Here is a 25,460-nt window from a genome sequence, read left to right as displayed (position 1 = left end):
CCTTTTTTATCATAAGACTGTCAAATGAGATAATTATTGGAGTGTAAATTAAAACTAAATATTTGCCTAAGAACTATTTCTCTTAAGTTTCTAATTCATAAGTAATGCATATTTTTCTTGTTTATGTCATATAAATTTTGTTCTAAAAAGAAAACCAGCATTGCAGGTGTAATGGTACACTCCTTATAATCCCAGTGGCTGGGAAGCTGAAGCATGAGGATCACAAGTTCAAAAGCCAGTCTCAGCAACTTAGCCAGATCCTACACAACTCAGTGAGATCCTGTCTCTAAATAAAATACAAAAAAATGGTCTGGGGTGTGGTTCAGTGGTTAAGTACCCCTGAGTTCAATACCAGTACTAAAAAAAGAAAAGAAAACCAACATTGTAAGACTCCCTGTGGTAGTGAACAATCTGATGAAGGTGGTCAGTAATGTTGCTGTAGCCTTGTATGGAGATTGGGTTTATACTTGGAAAATAAAATTTAACTGCATGAAACATGAGTGAATTAATATTTTAAAATATTAGTTTGCTGTGTAATAATTGTGATGGTTAAAACCATTTCAAGTTGTAGCTGTGCCCCAAAAGATGTTAAGCAAGCTAGAAACCCTTTTTGTGGTTACATTACTCTCTTCATGTCACCCCCACTCTCAGGAGTAATTAATTGGAGGAAAAAAGCATTATATTGACTATTCCAGCAGAGTAACTTTTAAATAATTGTAGTGTTGTGGCATTGGAAATAAAATACTAGATATTGTTATTTTTTCTTAGATAATGCTATAAGAAAGAACCATTCCAAGAATTGATAGGGAAAAAAATAGGACCATTGAAAAAGTGTGCCCCAAGAACCCAAGTCACCATGAAATTTAGAATGCCATACTTAAGATAGTACACTGTATACAATTTTCAAAATGGAACTTAAAACATTTTATAGGAATTTGTCTTTGACCCTAGCTTTTGAAAAATTAAGCATCATTTTCCTAATTTCTTTTTCTTCTTGCCTCTCTCTGTCCCATTACTTAGCAGAAGCAAAGAATACTGCAGTATCCCTATCATTCTATTGCTAGTGCTTTTGGCCTTCCTCCCTGTCTGTCTTCTAATGGACGTGAAATAGGTACCTCTGAATGAATTGGCAAAGTTTTATTTATAAATTTATGTCATTTAAACATCTTTTACTGAATTTGTCTTGTAGGAATATGTAGATAAAACTTGTTTATAGTTGTAAATTAACAATTGAGGTAAAACACAACCACATACTTACTGACATGTGGTAACATTACTAAAATAAGTTCCTACAAATTTTCATCTTCATGTTTTCCAGTTGCTTGTGGTTAAATTTATGAGAGAATGGTACAGTAGAGGAAACGTTATAATTGGAAATCTTGCAGTCTCCCCTCAGATAACCTACCCTTTCTAGTCTTTAGTTTGAATGGTTACTAATTCTGTGATAACTTTTAAGAAATAATTATTTTTTGTTAAAGTTAGTCTATACTTCACATAACATTTTTAATTCTTTCCTTTTTCTTTCTTACAACATAATTTTTATTTATAATGATGCCTTTAAGTTGTTTCTGCCTCCGTTTGCACAGTTCATTTTTTTAAAGCCATAGACCAGTTTGATAGCAAACTTTGTGCATAGTTTTTTCTTTATTGGAAAGACAAAATGTATTTCAGAAAATTCCAAGATCTAAAATCATGCCTCTTAATCCACATGTTATGAGGCCCACTTTTGCTTTTAAAATCTGAATGAATTTCATATTATTATCTTTTTTCTAGATTGAGTAGTATTCTAAATTTTTCTCTATGCTTAAATATAATAGAAAGTAAAGGGTTATGTTGAAGGTTTTAGTTTATTTTAAAACAATTCAGACATTAAAGCTTACCATAGTTTTTGGTGTGATGTTTGTCATCAGATGCTTCCTATATTGTTTGGGAAGATGTGCTATACAAAAATGCTAATTTGTCTTTTTTTCTCCCCCTCTTCAGCCATCTGTTGAGTCTTCAAGTCCAGGTAAGTATTTTCTATATTTTTTTATGATCTATAATTGCCTAACATTTGTCCTATTAGTTGCATAAAGGCTAGAGGAGTTAGACTGTCATCTGACTTCCTTTTTTTCTGAATGCTTCTTTTCTCTGGGGAAAAAGAAATGGATGAAATGTTTGACTGCCCGTGAAAGTACAGGTGAGGCTGCCGTGGGTTTGTCCTCATGACTATTTTTGGATCCTCTTCCTCCCTCCCCCTCCTTTCCTCTTTTTCATTGATGAATTGCTGTATGTATTTATTATGATTTCAAATTGTTATTTGAATTGAAGCATATGCAAAGTGTATGCTTTGAAAGGGAATCAATTAGGTTAGACATTTATTTGTGTAGGACATTCAGAATGTTTCATTTGAGAAAACTTATTAATATATTTATTGGGGCAGGAAAATAAAGTAAAAAAAGATTCAAGAATTTAATAGTATTGTAAGTTAAGGAAGCAATTCTTAAATTTGAGTAGGATCAAGTTTTATTCTCTGACCTTTCATCTAGAATTTTTTATTTTCCCTCAGATACAGTTTTTTTATTCCTATCTTAAAAGTGTAAACTTGTGATCAATTAGGGTCACAGATTTTTTAGTTTGGTCACTGTAGTGGTGTTTAGAAATTAGACTATTTTATATAAAATCTAAATTTAAGATTTAGGGTTCTCATGATCTCAGGATCTTTGGTACTTCTGGGTACAGCATTCATATTGAAGTTCAGGAGCAGGAAGGAAAGAGTCAGGTACTAGTCTTTTTGCCTTAGTGTCCAGGGACTTTACCAAGTCATGGGTTATTTGGATTAAGGAGCATCCCTATATATAGAAGAGTGTGAAAGGGAGCCTTCTGAGGCCTGGTAATGTTTTATTTAAAACACATCTCACATATATTGAATATTTAGATATGAGATACATTCCACATTATTCCATATTATTGTAGCAATCACCTTTCTGTGTCTTTAGTTTTAGGAAGAAAGCTTTTTTTCAGAAATGCTTAAAATAATGGTCCAGGGTCCTTTTCATGAATAAAAATCATTATATACGGTAGGGTTGAACTAGATTACTTCCGGAACCCTTGTAAATAACTAGAGTGCTCAGTTTCCAGTTGATTTTGTCTTTATTTCAACTGAAAGCATTTTACTTTTTCTAACATGCTTTGTGACGTTTCTGAAACTCAGGGATATTTTTAGCTTTCTGGTTTATAGATATGTTCTGGATGGGTTGAAATTGGAAGTAATCTGACCTCACATAAGTATTATATCATCATATCTTTTTTAGAAAGTAGAATTGTTTCCAGGATTTTTTTTCAAACTGATCATTTTCATTGCAAAAAATAGGTTCTAGTGTTCATTAATATTTAGACTGTTTAGATTTTTTTTATCAGTTTTGAGGCATTAAGTAGCAAGTGCATAAATATATAAAAATAACTTCTCCAAAACTAAACTCAGTTTGCATCAGCCTGGGCAGAACAGAAAGAATAATGGAGATTAAAGAACACAAATATCTTTAATCACCTTTGCTACTTGTTGAATACTTATACATGTAGATTATTTTATTTTTTAGATTGTTTTCAGACTGAGGAAAATATTTAGAGTTAGACAATGTTTTTTAATATCAGGCTTCTGCAAAAAATAATGTTTGTTGTAAGTAATGCTAGTAGAGAATTAACAAAAGTTAATGGAGAAAATCAAGAATTAGAAGCCCCATGTTAAAAAAAAAAAAAAAAAAAAAATTGGTCCATGGCAAAAGACTGTGCCCTTTATAGCATGTGTACTTTGGAATCAATATTAATAATTATAATCACATGACCATACTAAGTGGTTTGTTCAAGACGTCAGCCAATGTAACCTGTAAACCAAAGTGGAGGTACAATGAAAAGCTTTACCTATGACACTAGCAGCCATTAGAATCTTTGAAAAGGCATAAACTACCTTTTATGCAGTAAGATGGCATTTTGTGATAAAGCTGTGATATTTGCCTTAACACTGAAGCAAATTTTTATGTATACAACGCACTAGACTCCCTACTCCTAAGAATTTATTATGTGGTATCCTCCCCGATCCTCACCCCCGGTCCTGTAAACAGCCTAATGATGGACCTAGCAATTGACAGAAAGGAATAGGATGATTAGTTAGTTAGGATGATTAGTTACCTAAAAAACAAGGTAAAAAGTCAGGTAAAACAAAACAGTCAGATTAAGGCTAGAAAAACAACAGAAATTGAAAGTTTTAACAGAAAAAAGTGCAGTGTGTATGTGGGCGAGAATTTGGAATGAAATGGGAGAAATTCACCTACACTTTTGTTATTTAATGTTGTGAGGCAGTGAAATGTCTTACTTGGCTTTACAGATGATGACAAAAAATAGGGACTTCTGGTAAGTTAAATAGTACTTGTGATTTGATACTGTGTATTCATGGCTTGAGGTTTGTTAGTTTTTAGTTGGTAAGAGAGTAACAAATAATTAGGAATTAGTGTGATTATTTTTGATAATACCTGCATTTAAGAATTATGTTATGATTAGGATAATGTACAAAGAAATGGTATGAGGTTTGTTTTTTTTTAAGGGTGTTTCTGCCTACAAAGGAGAAGAAAAGTAGAGCATCATCTGTAGAAAGACTTAATTATTGACTGCTGTGTATCTCGGAAGATTCCTGTGTGAACTGAAAGTTTCCTTTGAAAACTTGGAAAAAAGAGATAACAATTAAGACAAAAGTTTACATCTAAATTAATCATTCTTGTGCTCCTATGGAAACCGTTGTATCTAATCCCTCCTTCACTGTTAGGATGCCCTTCTAAATGTATGCCAAGTTTTTCTTAATTCCAGTAGAAATTAAGATAGTATGCTTTTCTAGGTTTTTTGTAATTCTAAAACTGATAATCATTAATAACTCATTTTAATATAATCTTATATATGATTTGGCTAACAGTTATATATTTAGTAATTCACATTTAATACCATTTTTTTAAATGCTCCTGAGCACACTGCCTTCAAAGTGTGCTTTGCTGTCTGACCTGGCTTACGATTCACTCATCTTAGTAAACATAGGCTGTTCTTAAGTACTCTTTGAAGCAGGATACTTAAGGACTTACATAAGGCATGGAGTGCAGTAAAAACATTGGAATTGGAATTAGACACAGGATTCAGATTCCATCTTTGCCACCTACAGTCTCTATGAGTTCTGGGGTGCTACTTAAACTCTCTAAACCTAAAGTCTTTTTTTTTTTTTTTCCCTCCTTTTAAATGGTGTGACAAGACCTACTTGATAAAATTGTTTGAAGATTAGTGAGGTGTACTGTATGTGAAGTGCTTGAGCATACTATCTGGCAATACTAAGCAGAAAAAAATGGTTCTTATTTTTTAAAAATTTGGAAGGTGACTGAAGAGCTCTGAGCTTTTGGTATTTTCTTATCCCTAGTAGTCTGGCTTTCAAAAGTCAACCTGTATGTCTCTTTGTTTTATTTAATAGTTCTCTTATTAGAGTGAAAAAGGATTAGTACATCTGTTAATATAACTTTGAACAGTTTAAATTGATGTTAAGTAATGCTTTTTCAAACTTAAGTCCAGGTTTGGCAATGGTCAAATTTGTCAATTAATTTATAGAAACTATAATCCCCAGCCTTTACAGTCTACCATTACAAAGATTGACCCTATTGAGTCTAGCAAAATTCCCTAAACACCAATATAAAAATGGACAGGCTTCCATAATAGTTACCCTAGACTATATTTAATGGTTTCAAAGAGAGTTTTTGTATGCAATTTTAATAAATTTTGCTTTTATCTCTGTCTTTGAGGAATTTCAGAACAAAATCAACTTAGTAAGTTAAAGTCACCTACTCAAATATTAGAATGTGTTCTCAAGGAAGTGCTGATAGAAGAATACTTGAGTTCATCTGTATTTTCACTATACTATATTATCCCAGGTAATTCAATGATAGGGATACATTCCAGGTAAATGTGTCATTGAAGAGTGTGTATACATAAACCTAGGTGGTATAGTCTACTACACACCTAAACTGTATGCTATAGGCACCATTGTATATGCAGCCTGTCATTGACCAAAGGTCTTCATGCAGCAGATAAGTATATTCAAATGACTGTTTATTTCACATTACTATATATTCTTCTCAGGGGCCAGAGGGATCTTTACTCATTGCTCATTGAGTCTATCAAACAGTATTTAAATGGTTAAGATTGTGAGTTTTCCTACACCCAAAGTCATTTTTAATTGATATGATCAATTTATTCTTTACAACTTAAGCTTCACAATCAGAAGATTATAGCACAGTTTTTAAAGCTATAAATATTTACCCTCCCTCAATTTTGCAGTTGTAACTGAAACTATAGGAGTAAAAACAGGTCAAACTCTAAACCCTTAGAAGAGTGTTTTATGTAGGACTGGGGATGTAGTTCAACAGTAAAGCTCTCTCCTAGAAGAGTTTTGGGTGTGTGTGTGTGAGTGTGTGTGTGATAATGAACAAGTTCAGGAATTTTAAAAAGCAGTAATATTTACTGTTATAACTTTCTATGATAATTTTTTTACTTATATGTGGCTTCAATAATGTATGTACACTAAATTAATAAGATATACCTAATTTGGTTTACCATATTTTTAAAAATATTCTTTACCAGGAGGTTCAGCAACATCAGATGACCATGAATTTGATCCATCAGCTGACATGCTGGTTCATGATTTTGATGATGAACGAACATTAGAAGAGGAAGAAATGATGGAAGGAGAAACAAACTTCAGTTCTGAAATAGAGGATCTTGCAAGGGTAAATAATATTAAGAGCTAGAGGATGAAGCAGTTATAACTTTTTTGTGGAGAGAGAAAACATTGAAATTTTGATGCTCTAGTTTCAGGGAATATCATTTGATCATAGGTGGAATATTTAAAGTTTGAAATTAAATAGTGTTTAAAAAATAGTTTTATTATGTGAAATAATAGAATTCAGTAGTGAATTTGGTAAGGGGTCACAGGGCTGGGTCAAAATGGACTATAAAGTAAAACAATTCTAAGTTTCCTCTTACATTCCTACTACTTTTCCCCAGTTACTACACCTTTTATTTACTTCCCTTCAAAGCCAAAATATTTTAAGAATTGTCATCATCTCCCATTTACTGCATAAAGTGTTCTGGATTGTTCTGTCCCTTCCTATCAAGGTGACCCTTGACATTAATTGTTATATTCTTTATTATATTCACTTTCCTCTGTCTACCTCACTTTTTCTCAGTGCTAATAAATACAGTTTACTGTTCCCTTCTTCTACTTGAATTCTGGAGTACCCCACTTTATTTTTTTCTATCCATTCTCTCCCCCTCGCACTATTCACTGTCTTGCAGACTCTTCTTCCTTTAGCCAAGATTTAAATGTTTGCATTTCTTGATTCTCAGTTGTGTTTTTTCCCTCCTGTTTCTCACTAGATAAATGCACCTCAAAGTGCAGTTATGAGGGTCAACTGCATCATCAGAGTTGTCATAGACTTATATTTTTTTAAATATTATTTAGTTGTAGAAGAACAGCATTTTATCTGTCTATTTATGTATTTATTTATTTGTTTGGTGCTGAGGATCTAACCTAGTGCCTCACACATGCCAGGCAAGCGCTTTACCACTGAGCCACAACCCTGGTCCATAGACTTATTTTTAAAACAACAGATTCCTCTGCCTCTCTCCAGGCATACGAAATCAGGATCTCTGGGAATGGGATTCAGATCTTCAATGTCATTAAGCAGGTTTGAATTGTGTGCACAACAGATTTTGAAAATCTGATCAACCTGTTTTTGTATATGCTCAGTTTTTCTACATTGCTAGTATTAAATTATTCCCTATCTCCAATTTGTTCATCCAACTTGGCATGTCTGCTTGTATATTTCAACAGACATCTCTAAATTTTAAATATCCAAGCAAGAACTGTTGATTGTTCTCTCTGTGACTGTTCCTTCCCTACTTCTCTCTCTCTGAAACATACTATTACTGTTTACCCTTTTGTTTAAGTCAGAAACTAGGGAGTTAGCTTCCTTCTCTCCCAATATCAAATTTCTAAATAAGCGTATCATTTCTACCCACAAAAATATTTCTTGTCTGATTCTTTTGTTCCCTCTCTTCCCAGGTTGCAATCACTTCTATCCTAGATTATTACTGTAGCTTCTTAACTGGTTTCCCATTTCTCTTTTACTGTCTTGCTCCTACTATATTTTCTCCCAGCAGCCATGATGATCTTTTGAAAATGTAATTGAGTTTATTGCAACCTCCTAACTTCCTGTTATTCCTAAAGAAAATTCAACCTTGTGCAAGGCTATCTGAATGATAAGATTTCACATCCATATACTGCATTGCCCCTGTTATTGCTATTTCATAACCATACTAGCTGCTTTGTTCTTGGATTTTCCAGTTTTTCCCTGCTTTGAAACTTTTTCACAAATAAAGACTCTGGTACATATTTTCAAAGGCTAGCTCCTATGAATTTGTTGTTGCTCCTACAGAATGGTCTTTCCTATTCCTCAATTAGTGTTATTTTTTGGTTGGTTGGTTTTAACCACTATTGTATCCTATTCAATGCTTTTTTAAAATCCTAACTCAATTTTTATTTAATTTATTATTTGTAGCCTCCACGAATTTAGTGAGGAGAAGGGACCTGTCAGTTTTATTCACCAGTGTAATTCATGGTACATAGCAGAGTGATCACTCCAAAAAAAAAAAAAAGAATGAATGACTACATAAATCAATCTGGCATGCTCTATAATATGATCTGCTTATACTCCATGTTAAAAAGAACATTAGATAAATGACAGTGCCAACTTTTAAGGATTTGGAATATATAATATGGAAAAATGACTGTTTTTACTTTCATAGTAATAATGACTATGTTTCAGAATTTTAGTTTGAAGCTGGCATGATAGTATGTACCGGTAATTCCAGTGACTCAGGAGGCTGAGGCAAGAGGATTGAAAGTTCAAGGCTAGCCTCAGCAATTTATCAAGGCCCTAAGCAACCTAGCAAGACCCTGGCTCAAAATAAAAAGTGCTGGGAATGTAGCTTAGTGGTAAAGCACCTCTGGGTTCAATCCCTGGTACAAAAAAAAAAAAAAAAAATTTAAGAGCTTATAAAGAAGTTCTCTTGCCATTTAGGCAAGTCTTATTAGATGGTACCATTTTGGATCATTTAGTGATTAGAGCTGACTTAATCCATAGTGCCTAAGCAATTTAATAATTTAATTATTTTGAGCCAGAGAAGAATATCGGTCTTGGTGGCAGTGGTGTATATTGGTTATCACAAAACCTTTCAAGAATTGATTAAAAGCACATTAGAAACTTAGAAGTCTTCTTTAGATAGCATTAGACAGGGATAATTTGCTTGGAATCAAAACCTAGGTGAACATCAAGGAAAACAATTGATTTATGAAATGCATGTTGTGGATGGTACTGAGGATTAAACCCTAGGCCTTATGCATGCTAGGCAAGCACTCTACCAAGAGATCCATCTCCAAACAAATTTGTATATTTGGGGGCAGGGGACAATTAATTTATCACTCAGTAGCTTCATATATTTCTGAAATGGAAAGGCAGTTATTTTCAATTATTTGCCTATAGTCACAGAAACTTTAGCTATATTTTCAAATAAACTATCATGGGGTAAAAGGCATAGGCATAGGAGGAACATGTTATATTTTCCATATTATCACATTCTGTGTTAGTACAGTTTGTAATAATTTATGAGGTGGAATGATGGTTTGCTTCTATTTCAGAGAATGGGCTATTAACATTTACTTAGTATAAAATTGTTAATGGGTCCTGCTGATATTATAGGTATATCATTATCTTTCCCTATTTCTCTATTTCACATTTCTATCTCCTCTTAGTCCCCCCAAATTTGCTTTCAAATAATCCCTCTTTAGGAAATAGTAATTAAAATAGAATTATTTATAAAAGTTAGAAAATGTAACAAAAAAGACAATGGAACCAATCCTTTTATTTCACCCAGTCTTATTCCTTCTCACATTCTTCTTTTAACTTCTCTCAAAAACCATTGAAATCTTAGGTTTAAGAGTATCACCAATGCTTTCGTATGTAATCTGAAGCTAAGGTGTTTGAGGGTTGGTATGTTATATTTCCTATAGTTATAAAGTTGTTAGGTATGAATCAAACCAAATTTGTTTTTGTTCTTATTTTTTAAAAATGCACAAGATTTTATGTTGATTACATTTGCTTTTAGAGAAACAAAATATTAATTACATTAGAAAGTGACAGTGTGTTTTTCACCTCACATATTGGTTGCATGTAATGATTTTATGAAGTAATTGTGAACAAACTCCTAATAATTCGTTCATAAAGTGACTGTAACTGCATAGTATGTGGCTTTAAGTTTGATTTGAATTCTAACTTTTTAGTGGAAACTGTTGATAGAAGCAGCTTTGATTTGTACTATTATAATTGTATGTATGTAGTCAACATTAAAGGTATTTTAATTAAATAAATTTAGTATTTAAATGTTTTAATGGGGGCTAGGATTGTAGCTCAGTGACAGAGCACTTGCGTTGCATGTATGAGGCCCTGAGTTTGATCCTCAGCACCACATTATTACTATCTATAACTACAAAAAAAATTTTTTTTAATGTTTTAATAGATATAAATACGTTAGAATTTATTGTAGTGATAGTAGGAAGAATATCAAAATCATTCCCAGAGTAAAGAAACTTCATTTGCCATGAATTTAGCAGTTCTCACGTTTAACTTTGTTTTCCAAATACTCTTAAAATTCAGAGATTAGTAATTGGGCACAATTATAGCACTACATTTGGGAAAAGAAAGATCAGGATTAGCTGTATCTTTATGCATTTAGATATATTTTTGGAAAAAAATCACACTTTAGCAATATTAATATTTAATATATATTTTTTACATTTGGCATGTTCCCAATGAATCTCCAGAGCTGGAAAATAAAAATTAAAATGTGAGAGACTGAGATTTTTCTTGAGGTATACATACAACTGAATTATATAAATACAAAAGAAAGCCCAGCGCAGGGGTTATAAAGAGTTCATTGCCTTCATCCCTTCATAGTTTATCTTCTAACCAAGCCCCAACCCCAAGAGGTTGATTACCTTAGGAACCATCTCTCTAATCTGAATGTGGTCCCTTAGGTCTTCCTGGCTAGAAATAAGGTTCTTTCCTTCTTTCTCCTCTCTTCATAAGCGTTTATGGTTTTGTCCATTTTGGTACAGTAGATATAAGAGGAGTCTACCCACAATGGCCCTAACATCTAGGCTAGCTAGCATCTGTTGCCACATACAATAATTTCTTAATGACTAACCCTTTGGTGCAAGAGAGAAATCACCTCTTTTTCAGCCAGATGATTGACAACACTCCAGCCTTTTTACTGATGTGTTTGATGACTTTACCCTATCATCTTACACGTGGAACAGACTTCATTTTAGATATTTTGTCTTTTTTAAAAGTCTATATTTTTACCTTTATTTGGCTTCCCTTTAGCTTATGCAGGTGATTGCCCCCTTTTTGTTTCAGTGCTTAGATAGCTTATTTCTTAAAGCACAATATGTAAGTAAATGCATAGTCTTATATTTTTGTTCACTTGTATTATGCCCATTTTCACTGTTCCTCATAATCTATTAACCCAGTACTTTTTATCTTCATACTACATCAAGGTAATGTGCACTTACCACATTAGGTTTCCAGGAATCCAGGAAGGCAATATATATACATATATAAGTAAGTGAGTTAGCTGCCTGGGTTCATAATTCAGTTGCACTCCTTAATCAGCATGGTGACTTGGGATTAACATTGTTAAGGTTCAGTTGTTATTATAAAGACAATATATCTAAAGCACTTGGCTCAATATCTGGCACATGATGACCTCTAAATAAATCTTAATTTCAAAGCTATCTGTGACCCACAGCTATGATCTACTGTGTTCCCTCTTTGTTCCCCCTTTTCTATTTTGTTAATATTTGTATGAATGGGAATAAAACACTGCTAGGTTATTCTGATGTTCCAATTAAGTTGAAGGCCCCTTAGTCACCTGGTAGAATGCAGACTTGAATAACATGAGAAGTCTTCTAAAACAGGTGACTAACAGCTCCTAATACAGTAACGTACTGTTGTTCGAATTTATTCATCAGTTTTGTTTCTTCCCAAGAGAGAAATAACAATATTTGCTGTATAGGATAACATTACTGTGCATAGCATCAGAACCTGTGGAGTACAAAGACAGAAAGAAATCCATCTAGAAATAACTGCCAAAATGAAGAATTTGGCATAAGACCCAAGGGATTTCATTAAGGGTAACCAGGCCTTGGGGACTCCAGGGCCACCAAGATATATTTTCTTTGCTTCTACTTTTCTGGTTTTCCTTTTTCATATCAACTTTTGTCACCTGGTGCTGTCAGTTTCTAAGTCTCCCAGATTCACTGCTTGTGACAGTTGTCTTTCTTTAACTGGTGTCATTCCAGAAGCAAACCATGAAGCGCTGGTTATCTGGGTCATACTGTGTCTGCCTACTACCGAGTAAGGGTTACTTCTATTTACAGACCAAGGAAAACTAGAGAAAAAAACAAATCTGTTCACAGTTGAATCATGGAAGACAATCTGAACGTTCTCAACTTGGTTATTGAAAAAAAGGACAGAAGGATATGTCTGGACTGATGAATACTGCTATACATTGTTGCCTGGGGTCTAAAAGAGCTAGGAGAAACCTATGAACTTTTCAGTCTGTCTGAAGATGATGGCCATCATATGTTGTCAGACACTCCGTAAGCAAAGAATGTATGAAATTCAGTACCAAATCATCCAAGAGTTAACATCTTGTTATCTGCACACAAATACTGATGAATTGCTCTAAGTAAACAGTGTGCTAAGAAATGTAAGAAAGAGTATACAGTATATAATAAATGTTCAAGAGAATGAAGGAAGTTAAAGAAAATCAAGAGGAACTGATTGTCAAGAGACGCAGACTGTCCTAAGAGATTCTACTTCTGAGTCCAGTCAAAAATAAGAATTGTATACTATCCCTCTGCAGTTTTTTTTATGTTTTTCTGTTTATCTGATATACACACATACACATATACAGACAGTTTTTTTAATTGAGATGTTTGTACATATTTATGGGGTACATTATGGTCATTCAGTAGATGTGTACAGTATATCATAATCAAATCACGGCAGTAAGCATTTCCTTCTCTTAAGCCAATTGTCATTTTTGTGTGTTGGGAATTCATACTGTCCTAATCATTTTGAAATATATGTGATTGTTTTAACCAGTAGGTACCCTACTGTGTAAAGGAAGAAACAAAAATAATTTCTATATTTTGATTTGGGGTCCTTATATCCCCTTCTCAGTATCTAGTGACCATTATTTCTTTCTGTCCTTATTAATCTCCACAAATGAAAATTTGCATATTTCTCTTAATTGACTGAATAATGACCTCTAATTCCATACTTGTTGCAGTAAATGAGAAGACCTCATTCTTTTTATGTTCAAATAGTATTCTATAAATATTTCTCATCATCTTTATCCATTCATCCACTGAAGGATATCTGGGCTGATTGTATATTTTGATTATTGTGAATGGTACATGGGGTGGCAATGAACATGAGTGTGCAGATATCTTTTTGATATGATTTCATCTCCTTAGGATATATACCCAGTGGTAGAGCTGCTGAGTTATATGGTGGTTCTTTTTTTAGATTTTTAAGGAACCTGCATACTGATTTCCATAATGGCTATACTAATTTACATTCCCACGAACAGTGTATGTGTTCCCTTTTCTTTTTGATGACAGCCCTTCAAACTGGGGTAAGATGATATCTCATTGTGGTTTTTGTTTTGCAGTTCTCTGGTGATCAGTGAAATTGAGTTAAAAACAATATTCCTAATTTAACAGTAACAATAAAACATCATACCTCAAAAAAGTTCTTGAGTATAACACTCCCTTTTAGAATCTAAGTAACCCTAGAGAAACCAGGTTAAAAACAAAAATACCAATCCTGACTTTATCTGTAACTGATCTTTCAGTAATGTGTAGCTATTTGAAATTAATTTCTTTTTGCTAGTTTCTGTAAAGTGTATCTTTTGTAATCAAGTTGACCTGATTTTTCATTTTTGTTTCTGTTGCCACTTCCTGTCTTTCTTTCTGTCATAGTTCTATACTGTTTTCTTCTAATTCAAATAGTTCTCCTTCAAATGCACTATACTGAGTCCACTTTTCACCCTTTCTGTTCTTCACTTAGTCAATATTGGAAGGATTGCTAAATTTTTCTTTGAGAAATGAATTTTTACGCAGTGAGTCACACTATCTTTGCATGCAAGAGGGAAAAATTTTGATGAGATCATGGATGTCAGACATTCTTTGTTCTTCATAGTGGAATATTCAGTGAGTATATAATCTTTTGTAGGGTAACAAAATGGTGATAAGCATTATTAAAGAAAATATTCATGCCTTACTACTTTCACTGGAAAGGCTGATTAGCTGATACCTTATACTAGATCTCTGAGATTAGTGATTCTCAAGGTGGTCCCATACTAGTACCAGCAGTATTACCTGGGACTTTTTAAAAAGAAAGATTCTTAGACACCTCATCTAAGTCCTATTAGGTTAGAGACTTGGGTGAGGCCTAGCATCCTGTTTTAATAAGCCTTCAAGGTGGTTTTACTTCTTGTGAATAAGAACAACAATAGAGAACTGGAGGATATTTATTTGATAATCTATATCTTAGAGTAAATCAAGTGTTTTACTCTAGTCTAGAAGATGAGTTCAAAGTAGAGCACTGCCACTTAAGTAGTTGTGTGGTCTCTCAAAATATAAGTTAATTCAGTTGTAAAAATTTGAAGGTAGTTGGGCACAGTGCTGTGTACACGTGTAATCCCAACTATTTGGGAGGTTGTGATAAGAAATGTGAGTTCAAGATAGTGAGACTTCATCTTGAATTTTAAAACATAGATAAAAATTAGGGGAAATATTAACATACATTTGGATGGTTTTGAGGATAAGCTAAATGTGGAACAAGATCTTCATGAATTCTTAAAGCCTATATAAATATTAGTTGCAAACCACTCTACTAGTGGTTCCTGCTTTGGCTCTTATTCATACTGGTGGCATTAGTGACTGTTGTTCATAGTAGTAACTTAGGTACTGAACCTGCTTCTAATTTGGGGTGCAAGGTGAGTTTAATATTATATGAGGTGGGATTAGGAGGTCTGGGTATTACAATAAAGTTTTTATCTCAATGCACGCTGTTTGTCTCTGCTTGTTTTCCTCATTTGCAAATAAAGGTAGCAAACACTCCTAGGTTTTTTTTTTTGTTTGTTTGTTTGTTTTAAGATTATCTAATGAGATTGTGTAATGTTCTGACTGCTTAAGAGAGAGAAGGTGAAATCAAAGCATGTATCATAGCTTCCTGGAACATAAGAGATACTTGATAACAACTATTATTGTGTATAAAACTTTCCTTTTCTGTATCTTTCTTCTCTTTCTTCCTCTTGATTTTGAAGTTCTGTTTTACTAAGTACTGACTCCTGATATGCCAGTTTCAATGTCCTATACCAGATCCTTGGTACATGGGCCAGATCTGCATAGACCAGATCCTTGAACACCTCAAACACTATATGCTGTACATAACCATAGTGTAAAAGTTGTCAGTTAAGTATGTCAACTGGTCATTTCAGCTGGAGTGGCAATATCTTACATGATATAGTTACCACTTTTCAGGTTATACCATCTGCAAATCCTTGGTTTCTCTTTCAGATACAGGATTACAAATTGGTTTCCATTTACAATGGGAAATAGAAGTATCAATTGGTATTTTTTTCCTGTAACAAATTTTCAAATTATAAGCCAGGTATGGTGCTGTACACCTGAAATCCCAGCATTTTGGGAGGTTGAGACAGGAGGATTGCAAGTTTGAGGTTAGCCTCAGCAAATTAGTGATGTCTTCAACAACTTACCTTCAACAACAGACCCTGTCTCAAAATAAAAAAATAAAAGGATAAAGCACCACTAGGTTCAATCCCTAATACACAACCCCCCAAAAGAAAGAGTTTCAAATTATAATTGTTAGATTACTTACTGAGTGTGGATTCCTGATGATGGGGGTTAATTTTTGTTATCTGTGTGATAATATCAGGTTTTATTTTACATTCTGACATACTCATTGTCTCTGGAGCAATGTGTTCAACACATGGGTTGAACTGATTTCTTTCCATAAGTAAGGCACAAAATGCTGGGGAAATATAAAACATGTCTTATTTCACAAGTACCATTTTTCTGAGATTTAAACTGACCAACACTTCTGTTTTTGCTCATTGTGTGTTTATGTGTGTTATTTGTGTGTGTGTGTGTGTGTGTGTGTGTGGTGTTTAAATAATTAGGATTAAACTTTTTATAATCATAATTTTGTTGTGTTATCCTGATACTTATATCACTTCATTACTGATTAGAGTTGAGCACCTTCTACAGAAAATTGGCATCATTTCACTGAATAAGGATATATCTATTTCATCCACAGAAGGTTTGTTTGTTGGGAGGATTAAAGAAGGTTCCTGGATGAGGCACCATTGTGTACTTTTTTTATGGACTTTTTGAGTTAGCCAATTTAAATCTGGCTCCATGATGTGTAACTTGTGGTTTTGAAGGAAATGTTTACCTGTATTCTTTTATCTATGAAATGGAGATAATGTAAGAGTTCCATAACATAGATGGCAAGGATTGCACAAGTAAATGATTCTGGATTACGATAGCCATATATTTGTTATGTAACTAATATATTCAGTATCATTCCTGCATATGTTATCACTACTTTTCAGTGATTTGGTTGGAATTATAATTGATGAGGCTTACAGGAATATTTAAAAGACTTTAGGATTTTAGGCTTTAGAAATATTTTACCTTTTATTATTTGAAAATTCTTGATAAAAGTTTTAAAGGTAATCTTTTGTATAGTTGTGGTATAGTCTAGAAATACGAAATCACCGATTTCAGAAACTGACTTTTATTTTGGTTTATTTAGGAAGGCGACATGCCAATTCATGAACTTCTCAGTCTTTATGGTTATGATAGTACTGTTCGACTACCTGAAGAAGATGAGGAGGAAGAAGAGGAAGAAGAGGAGGGTGAAGATGATGAAGATGCTGATAATGACGACAACAGTGGCTGCAGTGGGGAAAATAAGGTAAGGTTATACACTGTACAGTATTTGCCTTCTTATTGGTGGAGGATATATGTTCTAAGACCCTTAATAGATGACTGAAACAAAAATACAAAGCTCTTTGAGGTTTGTAAATTAGGTATAATAAGAGATTGAATGTTAAATTTTAAAATATTATGGAAATTTATAATATAATAATAAACAGCAATTTGGTCATTGTCATCTCATATTTCTTTTCAATACCTTTTCTCAATCATATATGAGCTTACTGCTTTTAAGTAATAAAGCAAAATTGGCAATGTGCGTTCATTTTTCTGTTTTTGTTTTTTAATATAATCTTAGATGCAAGAAGAGGTTCAAAATTGCCATAGGAAGTTTCTTTACCCTTCAGTCAGGTCTGTTGGCACACACTGGTAATCCCAGCAAATTGAGAGGCTGAGGCTGGAGGATCACAAATTTGAGGCCAGCCTCAACAATTTAGCAGGATCCTAGCTCAAAAAAATAAAATTAAATTAAAAAATCAAAAATAAATAGAAAGGGCTAGGATTTAGCTCAGTGGTAGAGTAACCCTGAGTTCAATGCCCAGTATTGCAAAAAAAAAAAAAGTCAGTTTCTGCATTCTTCACCCAATTTCCCTTAATTTATGTTAAATAAAGATTAATTGAAACTGAGAAATCACTGATATAGTACTGTTAACCGTAGACTATTTGAATTTCGCCAGTTTTTCTACTAATTTTCTTTTTCCTATCCCAAGGGCCAAACCACAGCATCATGTTGCTACTAGTTTATTTTAGTCTTCTAGTTATATTTAAAACAAACTTTGAACACCATGGTGTTCCATCTGCAGTGCAACTGTGTTCTTTACATCTTAAATAAATTTATTATTTCATAGGAAGAGAATATAAAGGATTCATCAGGTCAGGAGGATGAAACTCAGTCTTCCAATGATGATCCATCACAATCTGTTGCTTCTCAAGATGCCCAGGAAATAATTCGCCCACGTCGATGTAAATATTTTGATACAAGTATGTGATATTTTTAATATAGTTGAAATATAATTTTTACTATTTTAAACATTACCTGTGATTCTAATGTGTCTTTCACTATTCTGTTTGAATTCATTTATTCTGATATCTATTTCAAAATTAAATGGAGTTTATTGTAGATTCTTTGTTTAGCAACGCTAAGGCCCTTTTGTCAGTAACTATATAGTAATTATTATATCATGTATTACCTCATTGGATGTGTTCCTTTTATTTCTTGTACTCTTTCTCTTAGTTTTCATTTTTTCCTTTTGTCTCAGCCTTTTTTAGGTATACTCATGTATCACTTAACAAATGAGATGCATTCTTTTTTTTTCCTGTTTTTTATTGGTGCATTATAATAGTTCATAATGATGGGATTTGTTATTACATATTCATATATGCACACAATGTAACAAGATAATTTTGGCCAGTATCATTTCCCAACAACTAGAATATGTTCTGAGAAATGTATTATTAGGTAATTTCTTGGTTGTGAGAACATAAAGAGTGTACTTAGATGAACTAAGTGACTACATCACCATATACTCTTATGGGACCACCATAATATATGCAGTCTGTTGTTGACTTAAAGGTCTTTATGCAGAGCATGAGTACATTGCTTTGTCTACCTTTGTGGCTCCCGGGTCTAAAGAAGTGGTTGATCTTGAGGTAGAAACATATTTGTATGTTTCATCTAAGTCCACCATGTTTCATTGTAAGTCCACATTACTCTAGAAGATAGCTTTTTGATAAGTCAGCTGCCAATATTATAAGATTGTTTATGGTCTAAATTTCAGTACTTTAAAAAGGAAGAAAATTGTGTGAAGAAAAATAACCTCATGAAATCTTGTATGGAAATAACTAAATTAAACACGGCTACTACTTTATGTGATTGATTGTTACACATTTAATTTAGAAGTGAACTTAGTACTGCTAATTATAATTTTTGTGAAATAATAATTGTGAGTTTTTAATCAAAGATGGTCCAAGTGAAAGTGTTAGTGCAAGAAGATATTAGTTACTGAAATAATTGTTAATTTTCTTTAAGGAAAATGTTGTTTTTCCCTTAAGTTAAATCAAGATCCACTTGCCAATGTCTGATTAAAAGTAGGATGCTAAGTGGCTACTCTGCCTCTTTGAACAATATTTATTTCAAACTTCTAATCTGGTATTTCAGTTATGATAGATACGTGGAAACTATACATATACCTCCTATCTTAGCTTCTCCATGGCAGGCTTACGTTATTTTTATGTGTAATATCTTTTTGAACATTGTGTGCCATTTTAGATTTGAGAAAATACTGACACTTTAATAATTTTCCTATTTCCTCCCTTTTGTGTAAATGCATTCTTACTCCAGAATGTAAACAAACAACAGCTTGCCGGTTCTGAATAAAATGGAGGTTGGGAGAATTGAGGTCTTTCAGATGTAACCCTTATTGCACATGTTCCACCTTACTGCACTAATTTTGTAGTAAATAAATTAGTTTTCCAAGAGCACTGTTTGGAAACCACTATTTTATCTATACTCTAAGAAATTGAGATAATGTAATTTATTCCATCACAAAGCTGTTGGTAGCAGAGTGAGGATTAGAAGCAGATTATCTTGACTCTAAATCAGTTTTCCAGAAGTCTTTATAGGAAATCATTTCCTGAGACTATATTTGTCCTAAAAAGTTATGGGGTTTTTTTTATTATTTGCTTTTTATTTGTTTATTTTGGTGAGAGAGCAATATTGATTAAAAATATCTTGGCCTAACACAGCATATGCCTTTTAACATATCTAAATTTTTATGTTAAATGTAAAATTATTTTAAAGACACATAGATGTAGACAGAATAACTAACCATTTTATATTATTGTTATTTATTCTAGATAGTGAAATAGAAGAAGAATCTGAAGAAGATGAGGATTATATTCCATCAGAAGACTGGAAAAAAGTAAATAGAACCATATTTTCCCAAAACTTAGATAAATCAATATTTAAAAAGCCAAATGTAATTGTTCTTTTATTATGTATTTTGATAAAATTGATGTGTCAGCCTTTTGTGACAGGTAAGCATTTGGTAAATGTTCAAATTTCCATTTAAAATGGTCAGATAATCTTCTTTTGGTACTAGGGATTTGTATTAGTGAGGGTTCTCTACAGGAACAGAATCAACAGGAGATAGATGGGTGTGTGTGTGTGTGTGTATAATAACTACATATATGTGATTATGAAGAGGAGTAGTAGGGATTTGTATTAGGGTTCTCTAGAGGAACAGAACCAACAGGACGTTTATTTATTTATTTATAATCATATATATGTGAGTATAAAAGGGAGATATATTAGATTGACTTACACAGCCAGAAGCTGGGTAGTCCCTCAGAAGAGTGAGTGAAGAAACTAGAGTTTGATGTCACAGCAGCAATCAAGAAGCTATTCAAGAAGAATCAAGCTTGCATCTGCTGCTGCTTCCTTGTTATTCCAACCTTTGTTCCCATCCAACCCCTTCAACTTTTAGTTGGTACTACATACTTTGGGTGGGTCACCAGTTCACTGTTCCACATGCTAATCATTTGTAGAAACACTCTTATCAACACCCAGTATCTAATCAAGTTCACAGTTCAGATTAACTCTTACAGAATTGAACCCAGGAATACTCTATCACTGAGCTACTTCCCTATCCCTTTTTATTTTGAGACAGTGTCTCACTAAATTGTCCAGGCTGGCCTCAAACTTGCTATCCTCCTGCCTCAGCCTTTGCTGGGATTACAGGTATGAGTGCATGTGCCACCATTCCTAACATTTAGGTCTTCTTTGTTTTTGTTTTTTGTTGAGTCATACGTGGGATTGAACCCAGGACCTTGCACATGCTCGGCAAGCACTCTACCAGTGAGCTACATCCCCAGCCCTTGTCTTTTATAAAATAAAATGACAATATGGAAAAAAAAAAAATTGGACTGTGCTAAGCAAGTCAGTACTAAAAAACCAATTTTAGAAATCAAAATTTCTGAACTAATCCTGAACTAATGCTTAATTAGGCTTTTATTGCCCTGTAATAAATATCACATATGACTTTTTAAAGGTATATATATTGGAAAACAACTGTGGGAGCTTTGATATTTGTTAAATAAATGCTGATAGTTAAAATTGCAAAATTTTCATTCTCTATCATTTTATAAAAGGAAAACTCTCAGAATGATTGAATTTAATGTTATTTGTAATTGATAAGGCTATTATGTAAAGAAACATTTGGCTTCTGTATATACACAAATAAGTCAATTTCTAAAAGGAATCTAAAGTAGTTTTTATTTACAGGATATATATTATTATATAATTAGCCATAATGTTGAAGAATTAATTTTAAGTTGTTGCAGAGAAGTTGACCTCTTAAGAAAATCTATCAAATGTTACATGGACTTGGTTAAAATCATTTACATAGAAGAAATGACGTAATTCTTGTTGAAATAGAGGACCTTGTTCATAGATTATCTTGTTGAAAGATATTTGCTTGATATATCCTCTTTTATTTAAAAAAAAAAAAAATCTAGTTGACTTTTTTGTTTTTCTTCTTCCTGAGTTTGATTATAAATTTAATGCATGAACTCTGAAAAGCCAAGATTCTTAAATCAGTTAATACTTTCAAGCCATTTCCATGTTTTTGGTTAGATTTTTTTTTTCTCTAGAAAAAAATCTTTTTTCAAAAAAAGAGCTGATCCTTTTGATGATTAAAATAGGGAAACATTTTAGAGTTTCTGTTGAAAAGAGGGAAGTAGTCAGATGTGCTTGGATTGTACCACCTAAAAATTCTTGCTTCAGCCAGAATTGATCTAATTATAGGTTTTCAAAGGGACATTTCTCATAGACATAGACACACATTGTATCTGTTAGCAAAGGTATAGAGGCTAGATAACTTTGAGTAATTATTGGTGTCTGAAGAGTTGGAAAAGCATAGATTGTGCATTCAGAAAGTGACTGAATACCTGTAATTTGCATAGATATTAAGAACTTTTCTCCAGAAGCTTAGTTTTTTGCTTCAGGAATGGAGGAACATCCCTTGGAACATGTTATATAAGTACATATATTATTAAGTGTTGAATTGAATGAAAGCAACAAAAAAGATGTAAAAGTTAGAAAAGAGATATCACTGGAGGCTAGAATGCTCAGGGGCAATTATCCTAGCGTGTTTTAATTAACTGGAGTGAGTGATGGAACTGAAGACAAAAAACAAGGATCATAAAAATTACTACCTGTTGGAACTAGTGTAGTTAATGAAGAACAGAAGTTTAGAGAGGGAGAACTTAGGAGAGGTGAAACCTTTGTTATTGGGGGTTATTTCTTCCTCAGGAAAAATTACATAATAAAGCAGGCTATAGCAAATGTAGATCATTTCTTTCAGTATAATTTTGTTATAGCAAATAATGTTAAGATTGAGAGATTTGTTTTTTAAAGGTTTATAAGATGAAGTTGGATTTTAATAGAACTAGGGTAGTAGAATAGCTTTTAGGTCAAACCTGAGTTAAGTTGTAGCTATAGAACTTACTAATTCTGTATTCCTGAAGAAATTCCTTTTAGCTTCATCTGTTCATAGATTATTTGAGAATAACAATGACAGCCTTATGGGGCTTGATGGAGAGTAAATGAAAGTTACATATAAGATATCTGGCACATAATGACCTCAAATGCAATTTCCCTTCTTTTCTGTATTACTACAGAAAAAGCAGGTGAAAAGAAATATTCTGAACTTAGTAGACAAAAGGAAGTATGGTGTTTTCATACTAGCTCAGCTATTCCCAATCATGGCTTCATGTTAAGAGTCACTTGGAAAACTTTTAAACACCACCAGGGCCTTTATCCATATATTATTTAATTGGTCTAGAACAGATCCAAGCATTGATATTTTTACAAGCACTGCCAGGGTTGATAACTTGACTATTCTTTGGTAGGCATGGGTGACTAAAGTTAAAAATAGGTACAGGGAATGACAATAAAAAACTCTCTTAATAGCGGGGAAAAAAAGAGAATTCCTATATAATTGCAGAGAAAATTTTGTTCTATACAATATTCTTTTTAGAAAACTAATCATAAGAAAGACTGATTTTCCTCTATAGGTACCATAATAACTATTACATACAGTATGTTTTTGGAGTTAAAATAGGTAAAATGAAGTTCTAACATCAGTGGGATAACAATAACAGGAAAGAACTTTTCAAATCCTAAGAGATAAGTAACTTCCTAAACCATGATTTTGTGTCTGTCCTGCCCTAGACTTTATTTTGAAAATGTCAATTAGTTTGTTTTCATCATTTTGCCACTAGTCAGAAGAGGGGTTTTGTAATCTTGATTCTCATGAATTGTTTTTTTGTTTTGTTTTGTTTGGTGGTGCTGAGGATTGAATCCAGGGCCTTGTGCATGCTAGGCAGGCACTCTAAACTGAGCTATATCTTCAACTCTGGTTCCCATGAGTTGTGAAATCTCATTAGTGTTGATTTTCAGTTGCCTTTCTGAATAGCCAGTTTCACCTAATCTGATAGGACTATGTAGATTTGATTATCAGATTTCCTGTGATAATTTAATTCTGATTTTATGGAAGTTCTTTTAAGTTTTATATTGATTCAATAAAAGTTAGACACTAACCTGCTTATCCATTTAGTTTGGAGTTTGATCCATTTGGTCTCAACAGAGCTTTATACAAAACTTTTGTATTACTTCCATAACCCTAAAGCTCTGCTTCCCAGAATTAAGTTTATCTCCGAATCACCTAGAGAGTGTTAAGATACTGAGTTCTATCATCAGCATTTCTGGTTCAGTAGCTATGACATGGGACGCAAGCATTTGGGTTGCCAACAATTTCCCAGGGAATGTTGATGATGCTCCTGATACAAATACCATATTTTAAGACCACTATCTTAAATATAGATACTCTTGAAGGAAATGCTGTACTTTCAGGTGTTTTGTGATTATCTGATTAATTGAATATAGAATTCACTTTTCATTTTTTATTCATTGTCTACATTGCATTTCACCCCATTGTTATTGCTAATATATTCATCCAATCATATCCAAGCTCTTATCTATTATTAACTCATTCATCCTCACAATACTGCACTGAGGTAATTAATTGGTTGTATCTGTGTTTTATGACAGAGAAACCAAGGAGAGCTTACTCAAGAAGATGGTTAAGCTAGAAAATGAATATAAAATCTATGTTACTAGCTCTGACTACTGTTTTATGTTATTTTTAAAATAGGAGATTATGGTGGGCTCCATGTTTCAAGCAGAAATTCCAGTTGGCATTTGTAGATACAAAGAAAATGAAAAAGGTGAGTTAGTACTGAACTTACATAGCTGCTTAATCTGTTAAGGTGATGAACTGTTATTTTATATTTAAAAAGAGCTAAGAACTTGACAGTCTACTAAATAACCTCATTGGTTTATGAATGAGAGCCCTGTATTATATTAAGAACTATAATCTACTGTTTTCTAGTTTTGCCCATATAAGTCTAGCAAAACAATAAGTGAATGCTTTTTTGTTTTTAAGTAACTTAAAGCATCCCAACTTTATTTTTTAAAACAAAAATTTTAGAAAGAAATTTAATATTTTAAATGCTCTAACTTTATCTTTTTTAACCTTATGAAGGAAACACATAAACATTTATTTTAAATTTAGTTTTTTAAAACAGACTACTTTGTATCAAAGGTTTAAAAATAAACTGGAGAGTAAACAACTGTGTTTTTGGTTTTTGGTTTTTAAAAAACATCCTTATTTGCTTTTGAAACTTATGTTACTGAAAAAGATGACTTTGGTATTTGTGTTTTTAAAATGATTTGCAAATACAATTTATTTTCTTAAATGAGCTCATATACAGTGTAAAGTCTCTCAAAACTTGACATTTTTCTTCATTTGTTTTTAGTCTTTTCCACATTTCACCTTTATGTACAGAACTCTTTAGAGTTAGGAAGTCTTTTGTCAGTTTATTTTCTTTTGCTTATTTTCTTTCCCTCCAAAAACTTATTTTATGTTTTAAAAATGTATATACCCTCAAAGCAGTCAAGGAAACACCAGAGGCCAGTAAATTTTTGTGACATAAATTTTGTTTTGATAGGCCACTTAAATGTTTACCACTTTCATTCACTTTTCAAATTCTGGTAACATATAGGACTTGTTATATGTTGAAATTTTGTGCATATATTCTGAGAACATGTTTTAATTGTGTGCAGAAATGAGTCATCCATTGGATTTTATATTTTACTTTTTTTTTTTTTTTTTTTATATTT

At 32.8% G+C, this 25,460-nt stretch overlaps 1 protein-coding gene across 2 annotated transcripts in view; it reads left to right on the top strand.

Moving 5' to 3' along the window:
* Positions 1–1,983: 1,983 nt before the first annotated feature.
* Positions 1,984–25,460, top strand: part of Mier1 (MIER1 transcriptional regulator) — a 43,535-nt gene continuing 20,058 nt past the window's right edge. The window contains exons 1-6 of one of the 2 annotated variants that reach the window (XM_015484888.2): positions 1,984–2,008; positions 6,646–6,791; positions 17,037–17,198; positions 18,067–18,199; positions 20,075–20,139; positions 24,433–24,505. In XM_015484888.2, coding sequence (XP_015340374.1) covers positions 6,693–6,791; positions 17,037–17,198; positions 18,067–18,199; positions 20,075–20,139; positions 24,433–24,505 — 532 coding nt within the window. In that variant the 5' untranslated portion in view covers positions 1,984–2,008; positions 6,646–6,692. Of the gene's footprint in view, positions 2,009–2,145; positions 2,180–6,645; positions 6,792–17,036; positions 17,199–18,066; positions 18,200–20,074; positions 20,140–24,432; positions 24,506–25,460 lie in introns of those variants that run through there. The other variant, XM_048815177.1, reaches the window with a different exon arrangement.

The sequence above is a fragment of the Marmota marmota genome, unplaced genomic scaffold (assembly GCF_001458135.2).
Source record: "Marmota marmota marmota unplaced genomic scaffold, marMar, whole genome shotgun sequence".
Lineage (NCBI taxonomy): Eukaryota > Metazoa > Chordata > Mammalia > Rodentia > Sciuridae > Marmota > Marmota marmota.
The sequence above is the reverse complement of the archived record's forward strand: the minus strand, read 5'-3'. Positions and strand labels throughout refer to the sequence as shown.